Source organism: Stigmatopora argus, chromosome 3, assembly GCF_051989625.1.
Source record: "Stigmatopora argus isolate UIUO_Sarg chromosome 3, RoL_Sarg_1.0, whole genome shotgun sequence".
NCBI classification, from domain to species: domain Eukaryota; kingdom Metazoa; phylum Chordata; class Actinopteri; order Syngnathiformes; family Syngnathidae; genus Stigmatopora; species Stigmatopora argus.
This window is the reverse complement of record NC_135389.1, coordinates 16,403,264-16,424,438: the sequence shown is the minus strand read 5'-3', so window position 1 is coordinate 16,424,438 and position 21,175 is coordinate 16,403,264. Positions and strand designations below refer to the sequence as shown.

General features: G+C 41.4%; 2 protein-coding genes and 3 non-coding genes across 6 annotated transcripts; 1 reads left to right on the top strand and 4 right to left on the bottom strand.

Annotated features, from left to right (window-relative positions):
• Positions 1–26: 26 nt before the first annotated feature.
• Positions 27–17,368, bottom strand: polr3b (polymerase (RNA) III (DNA directed) polypeptide B). Of its 2 annotated transcripts, none has more exons than XM_077596622.1 (28): positions 17,131–17,368; positions 16,537–16,569; positions 16,326–16,382; positions 15,874–15,938; positions 15,569–15,644; positions 14,822–14,922; positions 14,640–14,731; positions 14,445–14,562; positions 14,215–14,323; positions 12,768–12,890; positions 12,327–12,443; positions 12,105–12,239; positions 10,194–10,355; positions 9,902–10,102; positions 9,200–9,362; positions 8,240–8,393; positions 7,952–8,026; positions 7,771–7,869; positions 7,533–7,660; positions 5,982–6,191; positions 5,554–5,712; positions 5,099–5,216; positions 4,858–5,000; positions 1,974–2,077; positions 882–1,048; positions 675–788; positions 427–600; positions 27–271 (listed from the first exon to the last, which is right to left on the bottom strand). In XM_077596622.1, the coding sequence occupies exons 1-28, from the start codon at positions 17,200–17,202 to the stop codon at positions 142–144; spliced, it is 3,399 nt and encodes a 1,132-aa protein (XP_077452748.1). In that variant the 5' UTR covers positions 17,203–17,368; the 3' UTR covers positions 27–141. The 2 variants fall into 2 exon arrangements, with proteins under 2 accessions (XP_077452748.1, XP_077452749.1); XM_077596623.1 differs by having other exon boundaries at positions 15,874–16,007; positions 17,131–17,161.
• Positions 14,982–15,053, bottom strand: trnap-agg (transfer RNA proline (anticodon AGG)). The gene has a single exon. It is a non-coding gene; the product is annotated as a tRNA-Pro (tRNA).
• A 254-nt stretch (positions 17,369–17,622) lies between the features above and the next one.
• Positions 17,623–17,694, bottom strand: trnap-ugg (transfer RNA proline (anticodon UGG)). The gene has a single exon. It is a non-coding gene; the product is annotated as a tRNA-Pro (tRNA).
• Positions 17,695–17,792: 98 nt separating this feature from the next.
• On the top strand, positions 17,793–21,119 carry setd6 (SET domain containing 6, protein lysine methyltransferase). The gene is made up of 9 exons (XM_077595843.1): positions 17,793–18,031; positions 18,672–18,743; positions 18,809–18,953; positions 19,111–19,252; positions 19,566–19,760; positions 19,868–20,000; positions 20,104–20,284; positions 20,393–20,505; positions 20,752–21,119. The coding sequence occupies exons 1-9, from the start codon at positions 18,005–18,007 to the stop codon at positions 21,064–21,066; spliced, it is 1,323 nt and encodes a 440-aa protein (XP_077451969.1). The 5' UTR covers positions 17,793–18,004; the 3' UTR covers positions 21,067–21,119.
• Positions 19,367–19,438, bottom strand: trnap-agg (transfer RNA proline (anticodon AGG)). Its single transcript has one exon. It is a non-coding gene; the product is annotated as a tRNA-Pro (tRNA).
• Positions 21,120–21,175: the final 56 nt, after the last annotated feature.

The window sequence follows — 21,175 nt, the reverse complement described above, 5'->3', positions numbered from 1 at the left end:
TCAAAGCTAAAAACCAAGCAACGGTGGAGAGTGAAAAACTGCAGAGAGTTTATTATTTACATAAACTGAGAGCAAACATTATACACAAAAAAAAAGTGAAGAAAAATAAATGTATGACTTTTGCCTGTTTCTTTGGTTCAGTCACTCGTTGTAGCGCGACAGTTTCAGACGTGGGATGATGTTCATGGACTGCAACTCCTGGAAGAGCAGTTTGCAAGCATACGGGATACGTAGCGATGACACGTTACATGACGACTTGCAGTAGTGACACCTGTGAGATGAATAGGAATCGTAATGATTGAGTCATTCACTGTCAGCTCGGGTCTCAGAATGTGTTGTGGTAGTTAATAAAAAAAATAAAAATAAAAATCCAACGTCAAGGAGTGCCAAAGAGTTAAGTGAGGAGAAAATTTGCAATATTCTTACCAGCCAGAGTATCCCAAAAGGCCACATTTTCCGCACACATCTACTTCAAACGCGTCACTGGATATCATGAGGCGCTCCAGGAGCAACATGCTGGCACCGTAACCAATCAGACAGTCTCGCTCCATCTCACCTAGACGCAGACCGCCGTCTCGGGAACGCCCCTCCGTCGGTTGCCTTAAGACGAGCCGGGAAAAATAAAAAGTTATCCTCGCTGGACTGCGTCCTCAGAGTGAGAGGAGCAAAGCTACCTGGTCAGAACGGCTCGGGGACCCCGCGCTCGGGCGTGCATCTTGTCTAAGACCATGTGCTTCAGTTTTTGGTAATACACTGGGCCAAAGTAAATGTAGGCCTCCAGGGGCTCACTGCAGGGATTCCATGAAAGGGAATATTTTCACTCTTCAGCACTAAAGTGACATTTCAATGAAAAATGCAACTTGACATTGGTCGCAAATTACCCAGTGATGCCCGAAGTGACGTAGTCCTTCCCTTGATAATTGTATCCATAGCGGATCAGGTCCTCACACACATCCTTCACTTTGCTGCCGCCAAAGGCCGTCCCGTAGTGGAAACGGCCGTCCAGGACTCCCGCCTTGCCGGCCAGGAGCTCGATGAGCTTCCCCACCTGAAACCAAAAGGTTGTGGTGATGAGCACAGTTATTAAATTATTTTCAAGTATTTTTCAGAATCGTTTAGTAAAATGGGAAGTATAGTTTAGTTAATAATAATAATAGTTTAGCACAGCAGATCCTGGGTCAGCCAAGTGGAAAAGAAATAAATCATGAACAGGTGAATTCAAAGTGGCAATGTCTCAATTCAAAATTTTGATGTAAAAGGGATTATTTGCTGCCAGCCCAAGTACAAATACGTTTTGGTACCGCCTTTGTGGCGAGGAACTATGTTAAAGTGATAGGAGGAGCTTTGTTTATTAAGATCAATGAGTTAAAAGCAGCATGGGGATGACTGATTTCAGTAATTATGCTTAGGTCGCACTGGCCCAGCTCCTGACCCCGCGCCATAAAAGGACCGACACCTACTCTCCGACGTCCTCCGCGGTCAAACATTGCTGAACGCTCGCCATGGCGACGGCTGTGACTAGCAACCGTACTGGCAGAGGCGACTTGAGCAGTAAAGATCACCGCTGCTTTTTACAGGCAGAGACGCTCTAAACGTCTTCTGTGCGTGTTCGATAAAACTTGCAACACTCAGTTGGCATCCGTCGCCAAGGTAATGGCTATCGGTTTGGACTCCACGGTCAAACTGTCTTTTAGTCAAAAGGAAGAGAGACCTGGGAGACTATGATAACCTCCGGAGGCGATAATGAGGCCTTTGTTACAGGAATGGGACAGACACACAAATACTGTACAGTTTTAAATCCAAATATTTTCACAGAATTCATCTACTGAATCAACTCACTAGACTGTGCTATTTAACTCTTTTGCAGCCATTGACGGTGCTCGACGTCCAATGCATTGAATGCGTTAACGGCACTGTAAGAGGATTGTTTACGCTCGACCCTTCCCGTTCAAATGACAGTGAAAAGAACATACTGTCATTCTGGAAGGATAGCCGTGTGGGTTCATGATGATGTCGGGACAAATACCCGTGTCACAAAAAGGCATGTCCTCTTGGGGGACGATGAGGCCACAAACACCTGAAATACATAAACACGAACATTTCATGAATATTAGTTACCTATATATATACACATATATATATATACATATATATATACACATATATATACACATATATATATATATACATATATATATATACACATATATACATATGTATATGTATATACATATACATATACACACACATACATACATACACACACATACACACACATATACATATATATACATATATATATATATATATATATAAAATGCATATATTGTCATACTCCACTGTATATTGTATTCACTGTTCATGATTAAGAAATTTGTCTATTCATACTTTTTCAGTGGAAGCAATCCCTAATACTCACAGAAAAATCACCTAGACATGTTAATGCATTCTTATGTTGCACAGTTCATTACCTTTTGGTTAATTTTTTTATGGCTGATTTTGAAACATTTTTAAGTTGGCAACAGGTTTTTGCGAGACTTGAAATTTTCTCAGATTGTTCTAAATTTTTGTTCTTTCTTTGTCAGTTTTTTTTTCCCGACATGTTTTTTACCTGCGGTTTCAGGGGATTTGTTTAGCCAGTTATTCAGCTATTTCTCCAAATTGTAGTTTTCCCAGGCAGTAATTATTCGGCCTATTTTGGAAGCTTTGTTCCTATGTGAGGACTTGTACTGGATCATTTCCTCCCTCATGTGGACGGACAGGCTCATCTTTATGATTTGTCAAGCCTCCCAGTAGCCGAGCGTTTAAGTACGAGTGCAAATGTTTGCGGAGGGAGGAGGGGGGGTACTCTTGCCTGGCCAGGGCAAACAGATTTTAGTCCCATTTGCAAATGAAAAAAAAAACAGGGAAGGACGTAGAGAAGTTGTGGTTACTTTTACTGTGCCAGTGTATTCAAATAAGTCCATCGATAGTTTATCGCAAATAGGCGTCCAATCTATCTGAAGAGGAAGCGTGGCATATTGCTGAATCTCAGGGAAAGTAAAGAGGGAATTTTTGGACAGGAGAAATTTAAACCTCTGCTTGAGGCGGGGAAAAAATTCCAGCGATAAATCTCTTTTTTTGGCCTTGCCTGGTTTACGCCACCGACTGCTAATGTCAGGCAGGATGTTGTGACAGGATGTTGACCGGCAACAAGTGCCGCGTTTTACTGGAAAGTCGTCCAGCAGCAGGAAGCGGCGGTCTGAATGGGAGCGGGAGGAAGGCCGGCGTAGTCAAAAGAGTAGGGGAGGGGGACAAAACGTGCCGGCCAAACATATAGAAAGTAGGCTAAAATAGTAAGGTAGGTGAGCGGCGAGGACCGGCCGGCGGTTCCCATGGCAGACGTGCTCGGTGTTGTTTGTTTTGTGTGAAAGTGGATGATAAAAGAGGCATGAAATCAGCAGAGAAAGGCAAGACAACAGTGAGGGTCCAACACCCTCCATCACAGCTCTTACAGCCCCATGCTGGCGGCTCGCACAATGGGCCACCCCACTCCTCCCCATAGCCTCATCCGTGTGTGAGTGTGTGTGTGTGTGTGTGTGTGTGTGTGTGTGTATGTGTGTGTGAGAGACCGGTAAATAATTAACTTATTCTGCTCTGCTGACCAGGACTTATGGGACCAGTCATGAGAAGATGGAGGACATTCACATTCACTTTCTAATTAAATAACAGAAATTTATCCTTCACTCAACCCTTTCTTGAACAAATCTCTTTTTGGTTTTGTTTAACATTAGCAAGGCCTTCATTTAACGCATTGGCTCCCATTGACGGTACCAGACGTCCAATCCATTTTAACAGGGTGGGGTGAATGAACTGAAAGATGAGCATTCAAGGGCAGTCCTCACAGTTGCAAAAATTGTACGTCTATTGCTGTCAATGGCAGGTAATGAGTTCATTATTATTAAAAGTATAATCTACTTTAGAGTGTTACTTGGGGCCATAGCCAGAGTGTATTTTTTTTAAAAATCATTTTAATGGAATTCATCTAAATGCCAAAAATAGTCCTTTGATTATAAAGAGTTAAAGCTATTAATTGTCAAAAGAAAAAAAAAACAGGATGAAGGTAGTGACTACTGTCCCTGAAAGAGCTAAAGTTAATGGCAAAATTGATTTGGTTTTCCTTAAACATAAACACTTCTACACTACATAGAAGGAACAAACTGTTAAATTTTCCCATTATTTCTGTTGAAGTTGATGCTTGGAAAAGAAACAAAATAATTTCAAGATTTAAAAACACAAAAATGCTAAGCAAATGTGTAATTGGATTCAAATGATAAAAGTTTCCCAAAAAAGCTAGTGTATATTTGAATCTAAGGACATATTAGCCAGCCCAAACTGATACATGCTTGGATTCATCCATGCGTAAAAATTGCCTCTTCATCAGAAAGTCGTATTCTTGCTTAATTCCATGTTAGTTTTAACAAGAAATGATCCTCTCCTACGTTTAGCGATCACCTCAACACACTGCCCCCACCCGGGCTAACCCTCCAGCGACCCCGCACTCTCCGTCACGATTCAAGACAGCAGACATTGTCCCGTCCCGAGCTGACCGCCCTGTGGCCACTGCCTTAATGAAGAGAATGAATTATGCACGGCGCCAGTTAGCTTTTTTTGATTAAAACATCATAGAGACACCTCTATAGGGGAGGTTCCGGCCAACAATGAAGGTTGTAAACACATTTTTTAAGGCCAGAATACTGCTGGGGTCCAATAAATTTCCATGGTTTGACATGGGACAAAGAGCCAATTAATTAAAAAGACCTCTGGAAAGGATGGGTTGCAACCTGTGGAGACAGGTTTCTCTTGCTACTCACACACCTTTCTGTCCGTGCCGACTGCTGAACTTGTCTCCGATCTCGGGCCTCCTGGTCTGCCTGAGCAGGATCTTGATGAGGAAGGCGTCTTCGGCATTGGACGAGATCATGACCTTCTCGATGTATGAATCAGTGGAGCCCTTGTAGCTGCGGAGCAAGAAGGCAACGTGTTTTGAGTCACGGGGCCGAAAGCGCGTTTTCACAGTATGATAACCTGCGCATCTTGTCTATGCTTGATCACCCACCTGATGGGCACGTCCCTGTATTGTGGCTGTCCTGGCTGGGTGCTGCCCTCCAGTGGTGTTTGAGTGACGGTCGGCATGGATTTGTTTACCAGCACCTGCTTGTTCTCTACGCGCTCACCTGGAGCAATAGATCAATGAGTTTCATTTAATATAGAGCATACAAGCTTATATTTAAAAAAATGACTGGCACTGGAAATGCAAAACCACAAGTGGATCTGAGATGGGCATCAGTTATATAACAAGGAACGCCAGGAATTTTGGGATACTCACACGCTGGGTTAAAATAGTAAAATGTTTGCAGCCACACCCTGGAAGTAATGGCTTTTATCCAACTTTTTCTAATGGACATTTTTTTTAAGTAAAGAAGTTTTTTTTTTCCACCTCTATGGACATAATTAAGGTGATGCCTTTCCCATTAAAAACATTTAACACTTTCAACATGGTTAAGTACTTACCCGGGGAGCAGATCCCATCAGAGTCCAGGACTTTGTGCCTCCAGATGGGCTTTCTAGTGGTGGCGTCTAACATGGGGCCCAGTACCTTGTCAAAGGTTTGGTTTGTGTAGCGCCGCAATGTGCACTTGGCATTTTTGTACACCAGACAACGACCAAATCCTGAGGACATGGTCAATTGTCAGTAACGGCTATAGTATCAGACGCACTCAACATAATCTAGAACCTAAAACGCTGGCCCGCAATGACGTGAGCATTTTTTTCTTCCACTAGTTGGTTGGTTAAACCGTTGTAGAAGATGTGTTTGGCAGAGTTGTGTGCTGTTGTAGTACAGTTTTTTGTATAGGGTTTGTTTCTATGAATGCAGAGTAATAGGAGTAATAGTAGTGACGGATTAAATCGGATAAGTCCCTAGTAAAAGTGTTCCTTACCTCGGTCGAGCGACGCTTTGTTGATGACGAGGGCGTCCTCAATGTCATAGCCGCTGTAGCTCATGACTGCCACGGTGGCATTCTGACCAGCGGGCAGCTTCTCGAAGTCGATCATTTCAATGGTTTTGGTTTTGACCATGGGCTTCTGGGGGTACGCCAGCAAATACATCAATGTGTCGATGCGGTTCCTCTGGTTGTACCCAATCGTACCTAGAGATTTGGATGCCCACTTTTAATTGACTGATAGTATTTACAGTATTTACAAGAGAGATTTTTTTTTAAATCATTCATTAATTTTTGAACTTCTCTTGCTTACGAGGGTTACGTGGGCGCCGGAGCCTATCCTAGCTAATGATAGGCAGGAACCAGGGTAAGCCCTGAACTAGTTGCCAGACAAATGCAGGGAACACAGTCAAATAATCATTTACGCACACATTCACAGCTACGGACAGTTTGGAGTCGCCAATCAATCTACAATGTATGTTTTTGTGCTCTGGGACCAAGCCGGAGTATCCAGAGAAAACCTGCAACATGCAAACTCCACACAGGAACGTTGAGGCTGGGAGCGAACCATCGATCTCATAACTGTGCGGCGGATGTGGGGAAAAAAAACAATATATAAACAGTACATTTGTGGTCTGTCTATAGTGCGGATCTACATAGTGGGAAAGTCTGGATTACGCAATCATTATTAAATTGCCACTCCTCTCAATGCTTTAATCCATCTGTTTCAGTCTAGTCTAAATGGCAGATTTGGGTTTTTGGTGGCTGTTTAACTCCACCAGTGAGGCGGAATAGGCCTAGTTATGGCATAATTAATGGCCTCCCTGGGAGCCTTTGACATTTGTCACATGCTATTACTTGACAATCGAGCTACAAGCGCAGTGCCAATGATAATAGGCACAAGCAGATTTGCACATGTATAGCCTTGTCCACACAAAACAGAGCAGGCAGAGGATATTGGGCCAAATATAGTTCCACTCTGTGTTTTTGTAAAGATGGCTTGGGGTGGGGGGTCTAAATTGTTGCAAGGGGGGTTTACCAATGTTAGTGGGGCCGTTTGGGGAAGTTGTGGTTACCCTGGAGCCGCGGGTGCGCACTCGGCGCTCTTTCGCAGCTGAGCACACCGACCCCCCCTGAGCACGGCCAGCGCAGACACAATGAATTGCTAATGACGCCGGGGTTGACTGGCAGGGAAAGGGCCTCCGCACACACATGGCACAATGGAGGACCTACGTAAGCGCCTGGTGTTTGATGTCCATGTGCATACGCACAAATACAAAAACATACGCAGGCAAAGAAGAACACAAACGCGCTTGCTCTGCTCTTTTTCTGATTTCAAGCTGCGCTGATAATAGTGGGAGGTTATCTCGACCATATGACTGACGCTACTCACTTTTCAATGCGCATTGACGATGACTGACGTCAAATCGTGCAGCTCTTTTCACCCTTTTGTTATGAATTTAAATTTGGTTGTGACTAGTAGATGTCCAATCCATTTTCGGTTCAAATGGATGGGACGTCTATCACCGAGAATGGCGGGAAACTTACCCATGGCTTGCTTGCCCATAGCGCACTGGTATGTGTTCCTGGGCGACTGGTTGTGGTGGGGGTAGGGGATGAGGCCGGCACACACCCCAAGTAGTGTGAAGGGCTCGATTTCTAAGTGGGTTGTGTCTCTACGTGAAGGGAAAATAAGAACTTTTCTTTTTTTTAAATCCTTCATACGTAGCACTGCATTGTCAGATTGCGCAGCTTGAATGAGAAAATTGTGTACTAAAGCACTCACTTATTTATCATGTACTCGTAAAGGGCAATTTGACAATCGTTCTCCTCATTGACATCCAGGTACTCAACCAGACCTTCGTGCAGGAAGTCCTCAAAGGATCTGAGGTTTATCAAATCATGAGGGTTAATCAAGTGCCGTGCAATTGACGGATGAAATGTTAAGACCGTGCGGCTGGAATTACCTGTAACCTTGAGACAGATCTTCTATGTGCTTTTTCTTCACCATGGGTTGACCCTTTTTCACTATGATGTATGGTCTACAAAGGCAACAAGCGAGTATTGTCGTGAATTGACACACAAACAAATACGTACAGGGTTATCTTGGCTTGCAGGTTTAATTTGCTCTGTTCAAATTACCCATATCCTTGTATATATAAATGTACACATTTAAAGTATTAGCAATCCTCAAAATGATGGAATGTTTTATAATGTGTATTCAACAACAAAAAAATATCAGTAAAAGCAACAACCTGCAAAGGCGCCCTCCATCCGATGAAATGTACACGCATCGGTCAGCCATATTAGTAGAAATGGACACAAACTCGTTGATGAATCCCGCCCTGCGCATCAGCCTGAAGGTGCAGACTAGCTTGTGATAATCTCGAATGACGCCAAGAATGTTTCCTGTGGATAACGGAATAGAATGAATGACTTAAACATATATTACATATATTCAAGAGTATAAATCAAGAGTCCTCATGCCCAAGGTCAGCTGAGAGAGACTTAGATTAGACGCTACGCTAATAAATGACGAGTATTAAGAAGAAAAAAAAAACATGACTAGAAATTTTCACACAGCACACAATTGTATATTAACGCAAAAAATATTTTTTCACTTGGTGTGCTCCAGGTTGGAGTGATCAACAGCATTGCTTCCCAAGCTCTAAGGCAAACGTGTCAAAGTGGCGGCCCGGGGGCCAAATCTGGCCCGCCGCATCATTTTATGTGGCCCGAGAAAGTAAATCATGAGTGCCGACTTTCTGTTTTAGGATCAAATTAAAATGATAGATATAGATGTATTTTATATTTCCTTATTTTCCCCCTTTTAAATCAATAACTGCATTTTTTAATCATTTATTTCTGTGTTTTTAGTCCAAAAATCATTTAGTAAAATCTAAAAATACCTAAAAATATTTTCTATTTTCCACTTTAATATGGAACATAATGATTAAAAGAGATTTTCCCTTACTAAGAAAAAAAGCTCAAATAAACCCTTTGTTTAGATCTATAAAAAAAACTGAATATTCAGGGCTTTTAATCCAGTTCTTTTAATCCATTTATTTAAAAAAATCTAAATATTATATCTAAAATGGTCTGGCCCACATGAAATCGAGTTGACGTTATTGCGGCCTGCAAACCAACCCGTCTGACACTCTTGCTAAGGAGTTTAGCCAATTGTCATGAATTAAAAAATTGAGAAATCGTTTTACCATTGAGGAAGACGAGGAAGACAGAGGGGTAGGCCAGCTCCTCTCCACATAGCAAGTTGACATCCTCCACACCTAGGTTGAAGGCCAACTTGATTATGGGACTATCCTCCATGTCGGTGGTAATGTGAGTCATCAGTGCCAAGTTTTTCACCAACCCACAGGCCTACCACAAAAAGATGACATGATGTATGTAGTGCTCGTATATCAAATCAATTTTCTCCATTTCTATGCATTTACATGCAATCAATCACCTATTATTGTTTGTCTCGTAAATCTTTTAAAAAGTATGAAACTAGTAAGATGCACAACTCAATTCAAAATACTGCTGCACTGTAAGTAGTAGTAGAGCTAATTAAATCACCAATTATTTTCATGATTAGTCGGCTCATAACAATCACATGCTAGAAATTATTATTATAAATGCATGGGTTGGAACCAAAATGTGTTAAGTAATGTTGGTCTATAAATACTTAGTAACTGTAGCATTATTATCTTAAGTAAAGGCAAATGAGTGCAAATAGCTCATTTTTATTCATTACATCATCTGGTCAAAAAAATAAGCATTAAACCATTTTTTACATTAAAAAAAACGATTAATCAACTCTGAAAATAGTTGAGTCAAAAATCGATCACTTGTCAAAGAGCCAATTAATTGCGGCAAACCTAAGTGTGACCCAATAATATTTGTTGAAACATGCTCACCTCTCCTTCAGGTGTGTCAGAGGGGCACAGCATGCCCCACTGTGACGGCTGCAAGGAGCGGGGGCCGCTAACCTTCCGGGTCTTTTCGAACTGGGAGGAGATCCGGGTCATCATGCCCAGAGCTGAAATGTAAGAAAGGCGAGACAAGACCTGGGTCACCCCTTGACGGTCCATCTTGAATCTTTTCAGGGACCAGTTGCCCTGCAATGAAGAAAAATGGTTGGAAAAAAAATCATTCTAAATGAGTCAGATTCAATTTTTGTCTTCTATTGCCATCAGGCCACACACTCACAGTGGATATGGCATTGACCATGCCATTAGTGATCTGGTCTTGTCTCATGTGCTTGACCACATCGAACTGTGCCGCCCGCTGTTTGGGGATGATCTGGTCGGCAATCTTCTTCAGTTCAGAGTTGAACTTTTTGAACAGGTCTTCAAAGAGTAGGGAGAGAAGCTGCGAGAGCCAAAAGTATGTACAGTTGCCATAATTCTCCCTTTTAAAGTGAGTTTCAAAGTGGTTTTCCAGTATAGTCACAATTCTTCAAACAGAATAAAAACACTAATACCGTAAAAGGGGAAAAAAAGTAAAAATCTGCGTTGTATCTAGAAAAAAAAAAACGAAAAAAATCTTATATTTAGAAAAAAATGTTACCCCCCAAAAATATAACCGTTCTGTCTGAATCTGGACGTTTATCGCTGTCAACGGCAGCCAATGAGTTTAGAACTGTTCCGCAGCTGGTCCCCGAGCATTAACATACATCACAACAAACAGGCTTGCAATTAATCAAGAAATTAAGCTCTTGTTGCACAGCCACGCCAATTACGTTGAATGTCAGCAAAGCATAATTGGAGAGTGAGAAGATTGTTGGCGTAAGCCCCTATTGAAAAATAAATAAAAAAAACTCCCTCCTGCCTCCTCCAGGTTGGGGTGGGGGGAAATTAAATGCCTTAAGACACCCGTAATGACATTATCAGAGCAGGGCCCGCGGATTAGCTCAATCGCTACAGTCAAGGCAGCGTGTCTATTGTCAGCACGCTGAAAAATCCCAGCCGTTGCAAAGCGTTGGGATTTCGGTCCCGCTGCATATCTCCCACCTGACAAAGGCAGGGCTGCAATACAAGCAGGATTGAGAGTGTAAAGACAACAAAACAGAAAAAAAACAAGGCGGAGGGAAACATAATGAGTCTTAATAAAAGGAGGTAGGAACAAACAACAGCTGTAGGTGACGAGAGAGCGGTGATTTACCATACGATGTATCTCAATTGTTTCTCAATATCCTAGCGCCAAGAATCGACAATGTTTTAAGTTTAATTTAAAAAACTGGTAAATAAAGAAATTCACAAAATACAGTGGTACCTCGTGGTACGACATGCTCGTGGTACGATGAAAATTTCGATCAAATAATTCGCTCGCGATACGATCAAAATTTCGAGATGCGACCAAGCCAGGTGGCCATGGCATGAGAGGCTGTTTATCATTGTAGAGCACTGTCTTTTTTGACGCATCTCTTTCGTGTATAACTACTATATCTACGAGGACTGAACGATTTATTCAGAAAAGCTTCGACCAGGAAAGGCACAATGCGCATGCACGGGCAAAAAGAGGGCTTTCTGGGTAATGAAGTATACTCGTGCACACAACACCAATAGCCAATGGCACCCTTTCTCAGAATAAAACTTCATTACCCACAATCAATACGTGGGTAGGCTATTGCATTTCCTGTTTTCGCCCTAGCCTGTTAGCTCCCGTTGGCGGAGCGATTGCTAATTCAAGACTAGTACTTCTCGTTGGCAAGTAGTCGTGTGTTATACTATTGTGAGGACATCAATGTGCATCATTTTCGGAATATTTTGAAGGGAATACGTACAGCAAACAGCCCATCGATAGCGAACGGGAGGGTGGAGGGGTGGCAAACAACTAACCCGAAGAGAACGAAGGTTAAAAAAAAAATTGAATTCAGTTTTGTGTAAAGTTACATTAAACTTATGTTTGAGTGTGTCTGTATATATTAATCCAAGTTCAATTAAATGTGTTTGTTCGGTTAAGAGTGCGTTGTCGTGGAAAGTATTTATTGTATTTATTTAGGCATTAACTCATTGGCTGCCATTGATGGCAATGCACATCCACTAAAACAACTAGAACAACCCAGTTCCGATCGATAGAAAAATATTTTGTACCAAAACGAGGCGTTCCACGACGTACCTGTCCGGCCAACTCCAAGCGTTTGTTGCCATAGTAATCTCTGTCGTCCACCTTGTTGTTACCTTGTGCCAGGATCACCCTGCGCACCATCACGGCCAAGTATATACATTTGGCCCTGAAGTTAAACTCTTTGACCTGGACACACACAAACAACAATATTTCTTGCAAACAAGCCCGACTTGACGAGATAAACAATAATCCGTTGGGGCTTTTTCCACATACAGGCACGTGTGTGAGAATCAATGATGCCAGGAGTTCCCTGGCCTCCTCCATTTTGGTTTTCTTAGGTCCTCCCCACATGCGCTGCCTGCGCACTTTATTGCCGAGGTACCTCAGAGCCTGGCAACAACAGTAAACACAACACAACCATTATTTGTCAATAAAGACTTCTTAGTGTGAGGTAACCCAAGTTTGTCAAGTTCTTTTGTTCATATTTTTGCCAGTATTTGGTCAGTTTGTTGCTGTCAGAAATTGATCAATTATTTGGTCATATTTTGTTTTACCTGGCAACAGTCTCTCTCTAGTTTTTTTGCCAGATATTTATCATTCTTTTAAAAGAAAAGTCCAGTTCTCAAGTACATTTGAGTTGCATTCAACTTAAAATCCCAGTTAAAATGCATGAATGTTGGCCTTAAACATTTGGGGGGAAAATGCTCAAGCTACCTGGGTCTGTGTGAAGATTTGGGCTTTCTGACACTCTTCCAGGCTCGGGGCAAAGCTGGCCATCACATGTTCCTCTGTACCGATCATCTGTACGATCTCCTGGTCACTCTCCACACCCATTCCCTATGAAAAAAGGCTACAAGTTTGTTACTCAATCATTTTCCTCAAGAACAATTTATAAGCACTTTTTCACCATCCAATTCTGAACCACTTGTGGGAATTTTTGAGAAAGAACATTTACAGGCTGCCTCAGAGTAAAAATTATACTAAAAGTGTGTCTCAATACTACTTTGTTTTACTGATTTCTTTCCAAGATATGTTTTGCCTATACCCATCCTAAATGTTTAGCCTAGTAAATATAATGCAAAAAAACAGTAAATGTGAAATCATATTTGTTTTTGCATTATAGTGGTTCCTGCTAGTACTTGATCAGGAAATGCTCTGTTAACAAATATTACTACACGATGCTCTGTGACTAACATTAGTTTTGAAAGAGAAGTATTGCCTACACAGAGATGTTCGCCAAGCTGTTTGATTGACGGCACCCATAAACACGTGAATACTGGATCAGATCTGATCTTGTGACCAAATGCGATACGGTCCAATCCTCCAAAAATAGCCTTATCGGGCTCCAATACCAAGTATTGGTTCGGGATGTGGCGAAATAATACAAAATGATTAGGAAGGATGCAAGAGGACCTGTGAAAGTAGTAGTAGATATTCTAAAACACAATAAATAGGGGCAGAGGTAAATCAAGAGGCAGTGTGTGTGTACATGGAGTCTCAGGATTGTCTGTGACATTTGCTTATGGAAATGCGAGGCTGTGGGAACAAACGCTTGTGCAGCACTGGATTCTGTGCTGGTTTTGTGGAGCCGTCTTCACATTTGAGGGGAGAGCAGGATGGAAGACAAGCACGTGCAAACAGCGTGAGCACACAAAAGTGATAACTTCGGGATAGAAACTGCTACTTGACGTGAGCTATGTTCTCAGTGGGGAAAGAAGTTAATGACGCCAGCTGGCTGACTGACATTTTCACAGAATTAAGTCAGATAAGGTGAGGAGAGCACAGCGGAGTAGTCTGCTTCAGCTGTGTGCTTGGGTTATTAGTGAATGTAAAACTATTTCTTTACTTGTTTTAATTGACTTCGATACAGCGTGTGTGCTTTTTCCCCCCAAACCCTGTCATAAACGGAGAATCATTTAAAAAGTAGAGGTGGTGTAACTAAAATCAAAAACAAAAACTACACACCAAGGAACACTCTAAAGTTGACTTTTCATAGTATTTCACTCATTGCATCCTTATGAGAGTGATAGGCGTCTGCCGTCGTCAGTGGCAGCCAAAAGACTTAAACAAGTGTCCTTATAAAGTCATAAGGCAGTTTAGTAGTTTGGGATATGAAGCACTGTCCTTTGGCGCCCCCTGATGCCCCTTTCAAAGCACGCACCTTGAATATAATGGCGATGGGGGCGTCTTCTGTCAAGGTGTTGTGCTTCAAGTAGAATCGTCCTTGTTTCATGATCATGTTTGTTCTACTTTTCTTCTCGTGGGTGGAGCTGTAATAGTGAGGTGTGGAAACAAAGGACCAAAGAATGTCAAACAGAAGGCGTGAATCAGAAATAAAAACAGTGCCGTTAACTTGGCGTTTACAAGCTACTTTCTGTTGGTGGTCTCTACCTGGTAACTGAGGCACCCACCGCACCTTTCCTGTCCTGCTCCACAATGATCCTGTTTTTGGACAGCTGTTCCTGGATCAGAATAACTTTCTCCTGACCTTTGACAATGAAATAGCCTCCTGCAATACCGAATGAGGGAAAAGATGATTTAATTAATCAGATAATAATTGTAAAAAAAAAAAAAAAGTTTTGCTACCTGGATCCAGGGGGCATTCGTTCAATTTGGAAAACTCCAAGGGTGTCTTTCCTGTCAGGACACAATTGGAGCTCCGTAACATGATGGGCATCCTGACCAATCACAAGCAATGTCAGAGGTTAGTTAACATGAACTTATAACTAAATGATGAAAATGAACACTGATTAACATCGCCAAGGTACCTTCCAATTGGCAAAGCGTTGCGGATGATTCTTTGACTGCCACGTGTGTACTCGATGTCCACCGTGATCGGTGCCGAGTAGGTCATGTCTCGGAGACGACACTAGAGCAAACAAAATAAAAAAAATGACGTGCATTAGAACCTCAAAAAGTTAAAAGACAGGGCTCGTCCGGGATTTGAACCCGGGACCTCTCGCACCCTAAGCGAGAATCATACCCCTAGACCAACGAGCCACATGTATTCCAAGAAAATTGAAAGCTTCAAGAATGTGGTGATGTGGCGAGTCTGCATGGAACGTGATGGGTTGCAACAGCGCCCCTATTGACCACTATGAAAAGTGCATCATGGGCACACTCCGCACAACTATGAGTAAGGCTCAGAGCCACAGTGATTTGGAAATATAGACAAACTGCAATATTTTACGATACTATACTTGCAATAATTTTACGATGAAAGTTTAATATTTATAGATGTTCAATATAGTAAGTAATACAAATTTGAGTCACTAGAATAAAGTTTGCACTTTTCCGGAAGACATATTTTTTATTTAAAATAAGATTAATATTTAAAGATGTTCAATATAGAAGTATTACGAATTTGAGTCAATAGAATAAAGTTTGCATTTTTCCGGAAGACATATTTTTGATTTAAAATAAGATTACGCAGAACTGTATGTTCTAATTATATGTTCTAAAACCTGACATACAATAGCTTGTTTTTAACAACAACATCCCAAATGGTGGTTTACCTCATGCGGTGAAACTGGCCGGGTAACATTGAAGCTCTCTTCTACATCAGGCATGCCGATGTAGATATTAAGGTACCTGCCAAAATAAACAATGTATAATGATCAAAAAATGAGCAGTTCACTGAACACAAATATTTGAGAGAGTTGATCAAACCGGTTTAAAAATGTGCCGTCATAATTGTACCAAGTATCTTTAAAACATGCTTTACCAGGATTATTTAATCATGTACTAATCCGCATTAAAGTATAAATCCATTAAAGAAATAACAAAATATCTGACTAACTTCTCAGTGCATATCACTTACTTGATGTACCACATTGGGTCCGCGTCACTTGTTATCTTGTCGTTGGCTGTCATGATTTTCTTGATCTTTGGAGTGGGATGTTAAGATTATATATTACATAGGCCAGTGTTTCCCAACCACTGTGCCGTGGCACACTGGGGTGCCGTGAGCAATTGCAAAAAGTCATACAATGTAGTATTCAGAGAGAAAAATGAATATGAATATAACCAGATTACATTTGAACTATTACAAGGTTAAAATAAAAATATGATGAACGTTAAAGTATATATTATAATATTACAACATTCAAATTGTGAAACAGTCATTTTGTTTGGTTTCTAGGGTATCGACTTTTGCCGAAGTCTGTGTGACCACAACATTTTTTTTGCGTAATATTAGAACATATTAGAATATTATATAAAATATTAGAATGAACTAACATAACATTCCTAGTGGACTGGCCTTTGATTTACCTCCACATTGATGAAATAATTGAAAGAGTCGATGTGCTGCTTCACCAAGCCTTTCACCTTGAACACAAATTCAAATATTCCAGTATTTTAAACATGACATTGACAGCAATTTAGAGGAATTATATTTGATTGTTCTGTTAGATATGTTGAGCGTAGTGGAAAGGATTATTCCGATAACAGAAAAAGGTAACCACAGGTGTGTGTGTATTACCTTCAAAAAAGCAGGCAGCAGTTTCCATTTGTCCTGTCGAAATGAACAAAAATATCGGGGATAAGATACAATAAAATGTCAGCTTTGCACTTGGACCAAAAAAATGCATATCAGTTTATTTAAATTAGATACCTTAATTCCTAATGCATCAAAGAAAGGTCGGATGAAAGAACGGATTATTATGAAGTGTGTTAAGAGGTGGTTTTATTGAAGAACTTGACTCATCACAGATGTCAACAAAGAGAAAAAAAATTGGAAAGTTATTGAGTGTAATTATTGCTCCCAATAACACTATAAAATCGAATTATTTTTTGGGGGGGTGCGTGTTTTTTTAATTTACTTTTATTTTTTTAATTTCATTATATTTAACTCGTTGCCTGCTATCGACAAAGGTAAACAAACTTCCAGTTCATTGAATTTGAGAGGACTGATTGTGAATGCTAAAATTTCAGGGAGAGGCCTGCAGCGAATGACGTCTGCCAACCCTCCCAGTCAAAATGAATTGGACTTGATTCATACTACATGAGTGACATAAATCCATCATTGTATTTTTACGAACTCGTGGTGCTCCCATGTCGGCGTGTTTCTGCTTACCTCCACAGTGTTGACGGGAGCTGCCAGTTCCTGCTGGGACATATTACAAAATTCTCCTCCGAGTAACTCCATTCTGTCTTCAGGTCTTTTAAATGTATTTTTTAAAGGAATATTCAGTCTAAATTATCGTCTATTTTATTTGGCATCGGAAGTCATTGCGGCATGCTTCCGATTGCGTGTTTCACTTTGAGACTCCCGTACAGGGAGCTGAAACAATATAAATGGTTCCTCCATTGGTGGATCTGCAAAAGAAGGATGGAAAATTCAGTGTCATTTTGAATTTGACCATTTTCATTTGAATAATAATTAAATAAAACAATAATAAAAATTACAAAAAAAACAAATGCAACACTATTCTCTTGGTTTCCATTTAGTAGCAAACTTTACTTACGCGAATACTACTTTTGGCGTATTTAATATTGATCGGCGAATATGATAGGAAAGAGTGAAATATGCAATAAAATGTGATATTACAACACAGAAAAAAAAACTGGGCTCGTCCGGGATTTGAACCCGGGACCTCTCGCACCCAAAGCGAGAATCATACCCCTAGACCAACGAGCCATATAGAATTCCAGCACAACTAAGTATTAAGTAGAAATAAAAGGCACATCTCTGAATATTTAGAATAACGTTAACTATATAATATGACTAATTGCTACACAAATGTGGTGACGTTATAGCATAACTTGTTGTCACTTACAAATGAGAGGACCATGAAAATATTTCGCTGCTCTATTTTTCTTAATCAAACTCGCACTTGTTTACGGTCGAGCTTCCGGGATTTGAACAAACGGACATGCTTGAGTGGTTGAGCCATGGACTATGAAACGATTTAACAACACGACCGCTCGATAGAACACATCAGACGAAAATGACATCAGAAGCCAAACGACCCAAGGTTCGGTTCCGCCTGATCAATTTAATTGAGACAATGTAATACTTCATTGTGACCAATGGCAATGTGGTTAACACGTGCTACTACCCATTAACACAACCTCTTATTCTGACTCTGTATTGCTAACACAACGTTGATATACCCAAGAAAAATAAGCTTCAGATAACACAAACAAATATCTGGGTTGCATTTACCTTATTTTTTACCAGACTAAGTTGCAAGCTAGCTTCGATTGCGTGCATTTAAACAATCACCAATTAAGCACGCCTGCTATTGTACATATTTCCTTTTGTTATCAAAACTTTATTGACACAAAATTACAAACACAAACTTCTCCAATTCTTTCCTTGAGCTCTATAACACGTATTGTAATCGACAGAAACATTGCGAAGTGTAAAGAAATGGTATAGTAAACACATTTAAGTAGGTGTCTTTATGTCTTTTAGTTGATAGAAAAGTTGAAGTGCATCCATCTGTCCATCCATCCTAATCTTATCTCCAACCAAGTGGTAGTTTTCAATCAGTTTCGGCCTAAAGGTTTGAGTCCCAGCTTTATGATATCGATGAGCTGTAGTGACTCCAAACGGATGTCATATACACAAGTGTCCGGGTTAACAACCATTCTCCTGTTCCTTCTTTGCAGGTAGACGATGACACTCCCCTCCAGAACTTCCTGCGGTGGTGCGATGGCGTCGGTCTCGTGCTCAGCCCCAAGGTATGGTGATCCCCAAAGCAGAATCTTCTGCTGAGACTGCTGCGTCATTGCAATTGCATATGCAGGTACGAGTGAGCAAAGAAGGCACAGTGGCCGACTACGGAATGCTGGCTCAGGATGACATCAAGGTAGGAGAGGTGTTGTTCACCATCCCCAGATCGGCTCTTCTTCACCAAGGGACGACAAGCCTCTCTGCACTGCTGGAGCGAGGTACTAACTACTGTGACGTACTGCACTGTTCATCTGCTATAGTATTGTGTTTTATTGTTGACAGATTTTAAAATAATTCTTTTTAGCTCTTCACCTATTCTGGTTTGGAATTTATTCAACTCCGCCGCCTTTTTTTCCCTGTTTTAACCCCCGTCAGAGAAGGTCTCTCTGGAGAGCTCGTCTGGGTGGGTACCACTCCTGCTGGCTCTGCTGTATGAATACACTGCACCGCAATCGAAATGGAAATCATACCTGTCATTATGGACCGACTTTAAGATGCTAGATCATCCCATGTTCTGGTGAGAAAATAAGAAAACATAGAAGTCTGTGGTAATTCCTTAATTCAACTATTTGAATGATATGCCTCATTTTTGTGTGAACTGTTGCAACGCCACCCAAAAATGTGCAAAACTGGGCTCGTCCGGGATTTGAACCCGGGACCTCTCGCACCCTAAGCGAGAATCATACCCCTAGACCAACGAGCCACATGTTACATCCAGGTCTGAAACTCTCAGAACCCAAAATCTAAAATTGGTGATGTGGCAACTGCTTGAAGTTACTTTTGGGTGAAACAGCACCCCCCGTGGCCAAAATCTGACACTGTCCTTTAAGGTCCAAAGAGGAACGAGACAGGCTGCTGACAGGAACTGGGATACCAGAGGCAGTGGACAAAGACCTGGCCAACATCCAGAGCGAGTACAGAGATATTGTTTTGCCTTTCATGGCCAAGCATCCTGACATATGGAACCCCCTGACACACACACTGGAGCTGTACACGCAACTGGTGGCTTTTGTCATGGCGTACAGGCTAGTCAACCCGCTTGAAATACAAAAAAAATGGACTTAAGTGCTGTGTGAGGAAATGAATTAAACTCTTGATTCAAAATACCACTATATTATCCCACCCTGTGTAGTTTCCAAGAGCCACCAGAAGTGGAGGAGGATGAGGAGGAAGATGAGAAGCCCCCAAATCCACCTATGATGGTTCCCATGGCCGACATGCTTAACCACGTTTCCAAACATAATGCTAATTTGGAATTCACACCAGTAAGTTTGAAAACATTTCTTCACAATGTGAGCCCCTTTTCCAAAGTGCTTCAAAAACATTGTCATTTATCATACAAACATGTTCTTTTTCCTCCACACTCAGGACACTTTAAAGATGGTGTGCGTGTGCCCCATCAAGAAAGGAGAGGAGGTGTTCAACACATATGGGCAGATGGCCAACTGGCAGTTGCTGCACATGTACGGTTTCACTCAACCGTATCACGACAACGCCGACGACACGGTTGATATTCCCGTCGCCAATCTACACAAAGCGGCTGCAAAAGGTTAATGTAATTTCTTTGCGAGCTAATATTGTTAAAACTCCATACGTAAAAAAAATAAATAAAATTCCCCTGCGAAAATGCTCTAAATTCCATCTTTTTGCTCCACAGATGGGAATCAGCAGCTGTTGAAGGAAATGTGGGAGGTACTACAGGAGAAAGGAGCATTTGTCTTTGGAAAAAATGGCTGCCTCACTGACATCGAACTACATGGCACACTCAAGGTGACCTACGTGGACTTAAACACACTGGTTTATCACTGTTATAACCAATTATAGCGATTAGACGGGAAAAAGAAGGATGTTGATCAACTACACATGACGAATACTGCTTTTGGACTCACCCTGCCCTGTCCCACCCGAATCTGACCGGTCTTTACACTCATCATTAAGTGTATCCTGTGTGTTGATAGACATCTAATCCATTTAAACTTGAAGAGGCTGGTCACATTTGATTAAATCTTTTCTTAGATGCTGTGCATGTCCAGGGAGGAGTTTGTAGAATTCAAAGACAACGATGGATGGGAGGACGATGAAGACGAGGAAGAGATTAATCAAGCCTTCTCCAACGGAGGGCTCCCGGGATTAACAACCAAGTGGAAGCAGCTAATCCACAAAGCGGCACGTCTGACCGTCGCTGGCTACCGTGGCATAGACCGAGACAAGGCCCTGATGAAGGACAAGGCTTTGTTGGGGGGATTGAGCAGCAGGCAAAGGAATGCGCTGCATGTCCGATATGGACAGAAAACCATTCTGGACAAAGTCATAGAGCTGACAAAGACATGAATTTGGAAGTGGTTCTCTTATGTCGCACCGATGAATAAATTGATTACATGTCACTCCCATTTGTCAATCTATCCTGAAATTCAGGCAATTAAGAGGCATCACAATCATG

Coding starts and splice junctions, on each gene's coding strand:
- setd6 (XM_077595843.1), top strand. CDS start 18,005: ATGACATCAGAAGCCAAACGACCCAAG. Junction 18,744..18,808: donor GTCTCGTGCTCAGCCCCAAG/GTATGGTGATCC, acceptor TTGCATATGCAG/GTACGAGTGAGCAAAGAAGG. Junction 19,761..19,867: donor GCTTTTGTCATGGCGTACAG/GCTAGTCAACCC, acceptor CACCCTGTGTAG/TTTCCAAGAGCCACCAGAAG.
- polr3b (XM_077596622.1), bottom strand. CDS start 17,202: ATGGAGTTACTCGGAGGAGAATTTTGTAATATGTCCCAGCAGGAACTG. Junction 9,363..9,901: donor CTGACACACCTGAAGGAGAG/GTGAGCATGTTT, acceptor TTTTTGTGGTAG/GCCTGTGGGTTGGTGAAAAA. Junction 7,870..7,951: donor GATCTGTCTCAAGGTTACAG/GTAATTCCAGCC, acceptor GATAAACCTCAG/ATCCTTTGAGGACTTCCTGC.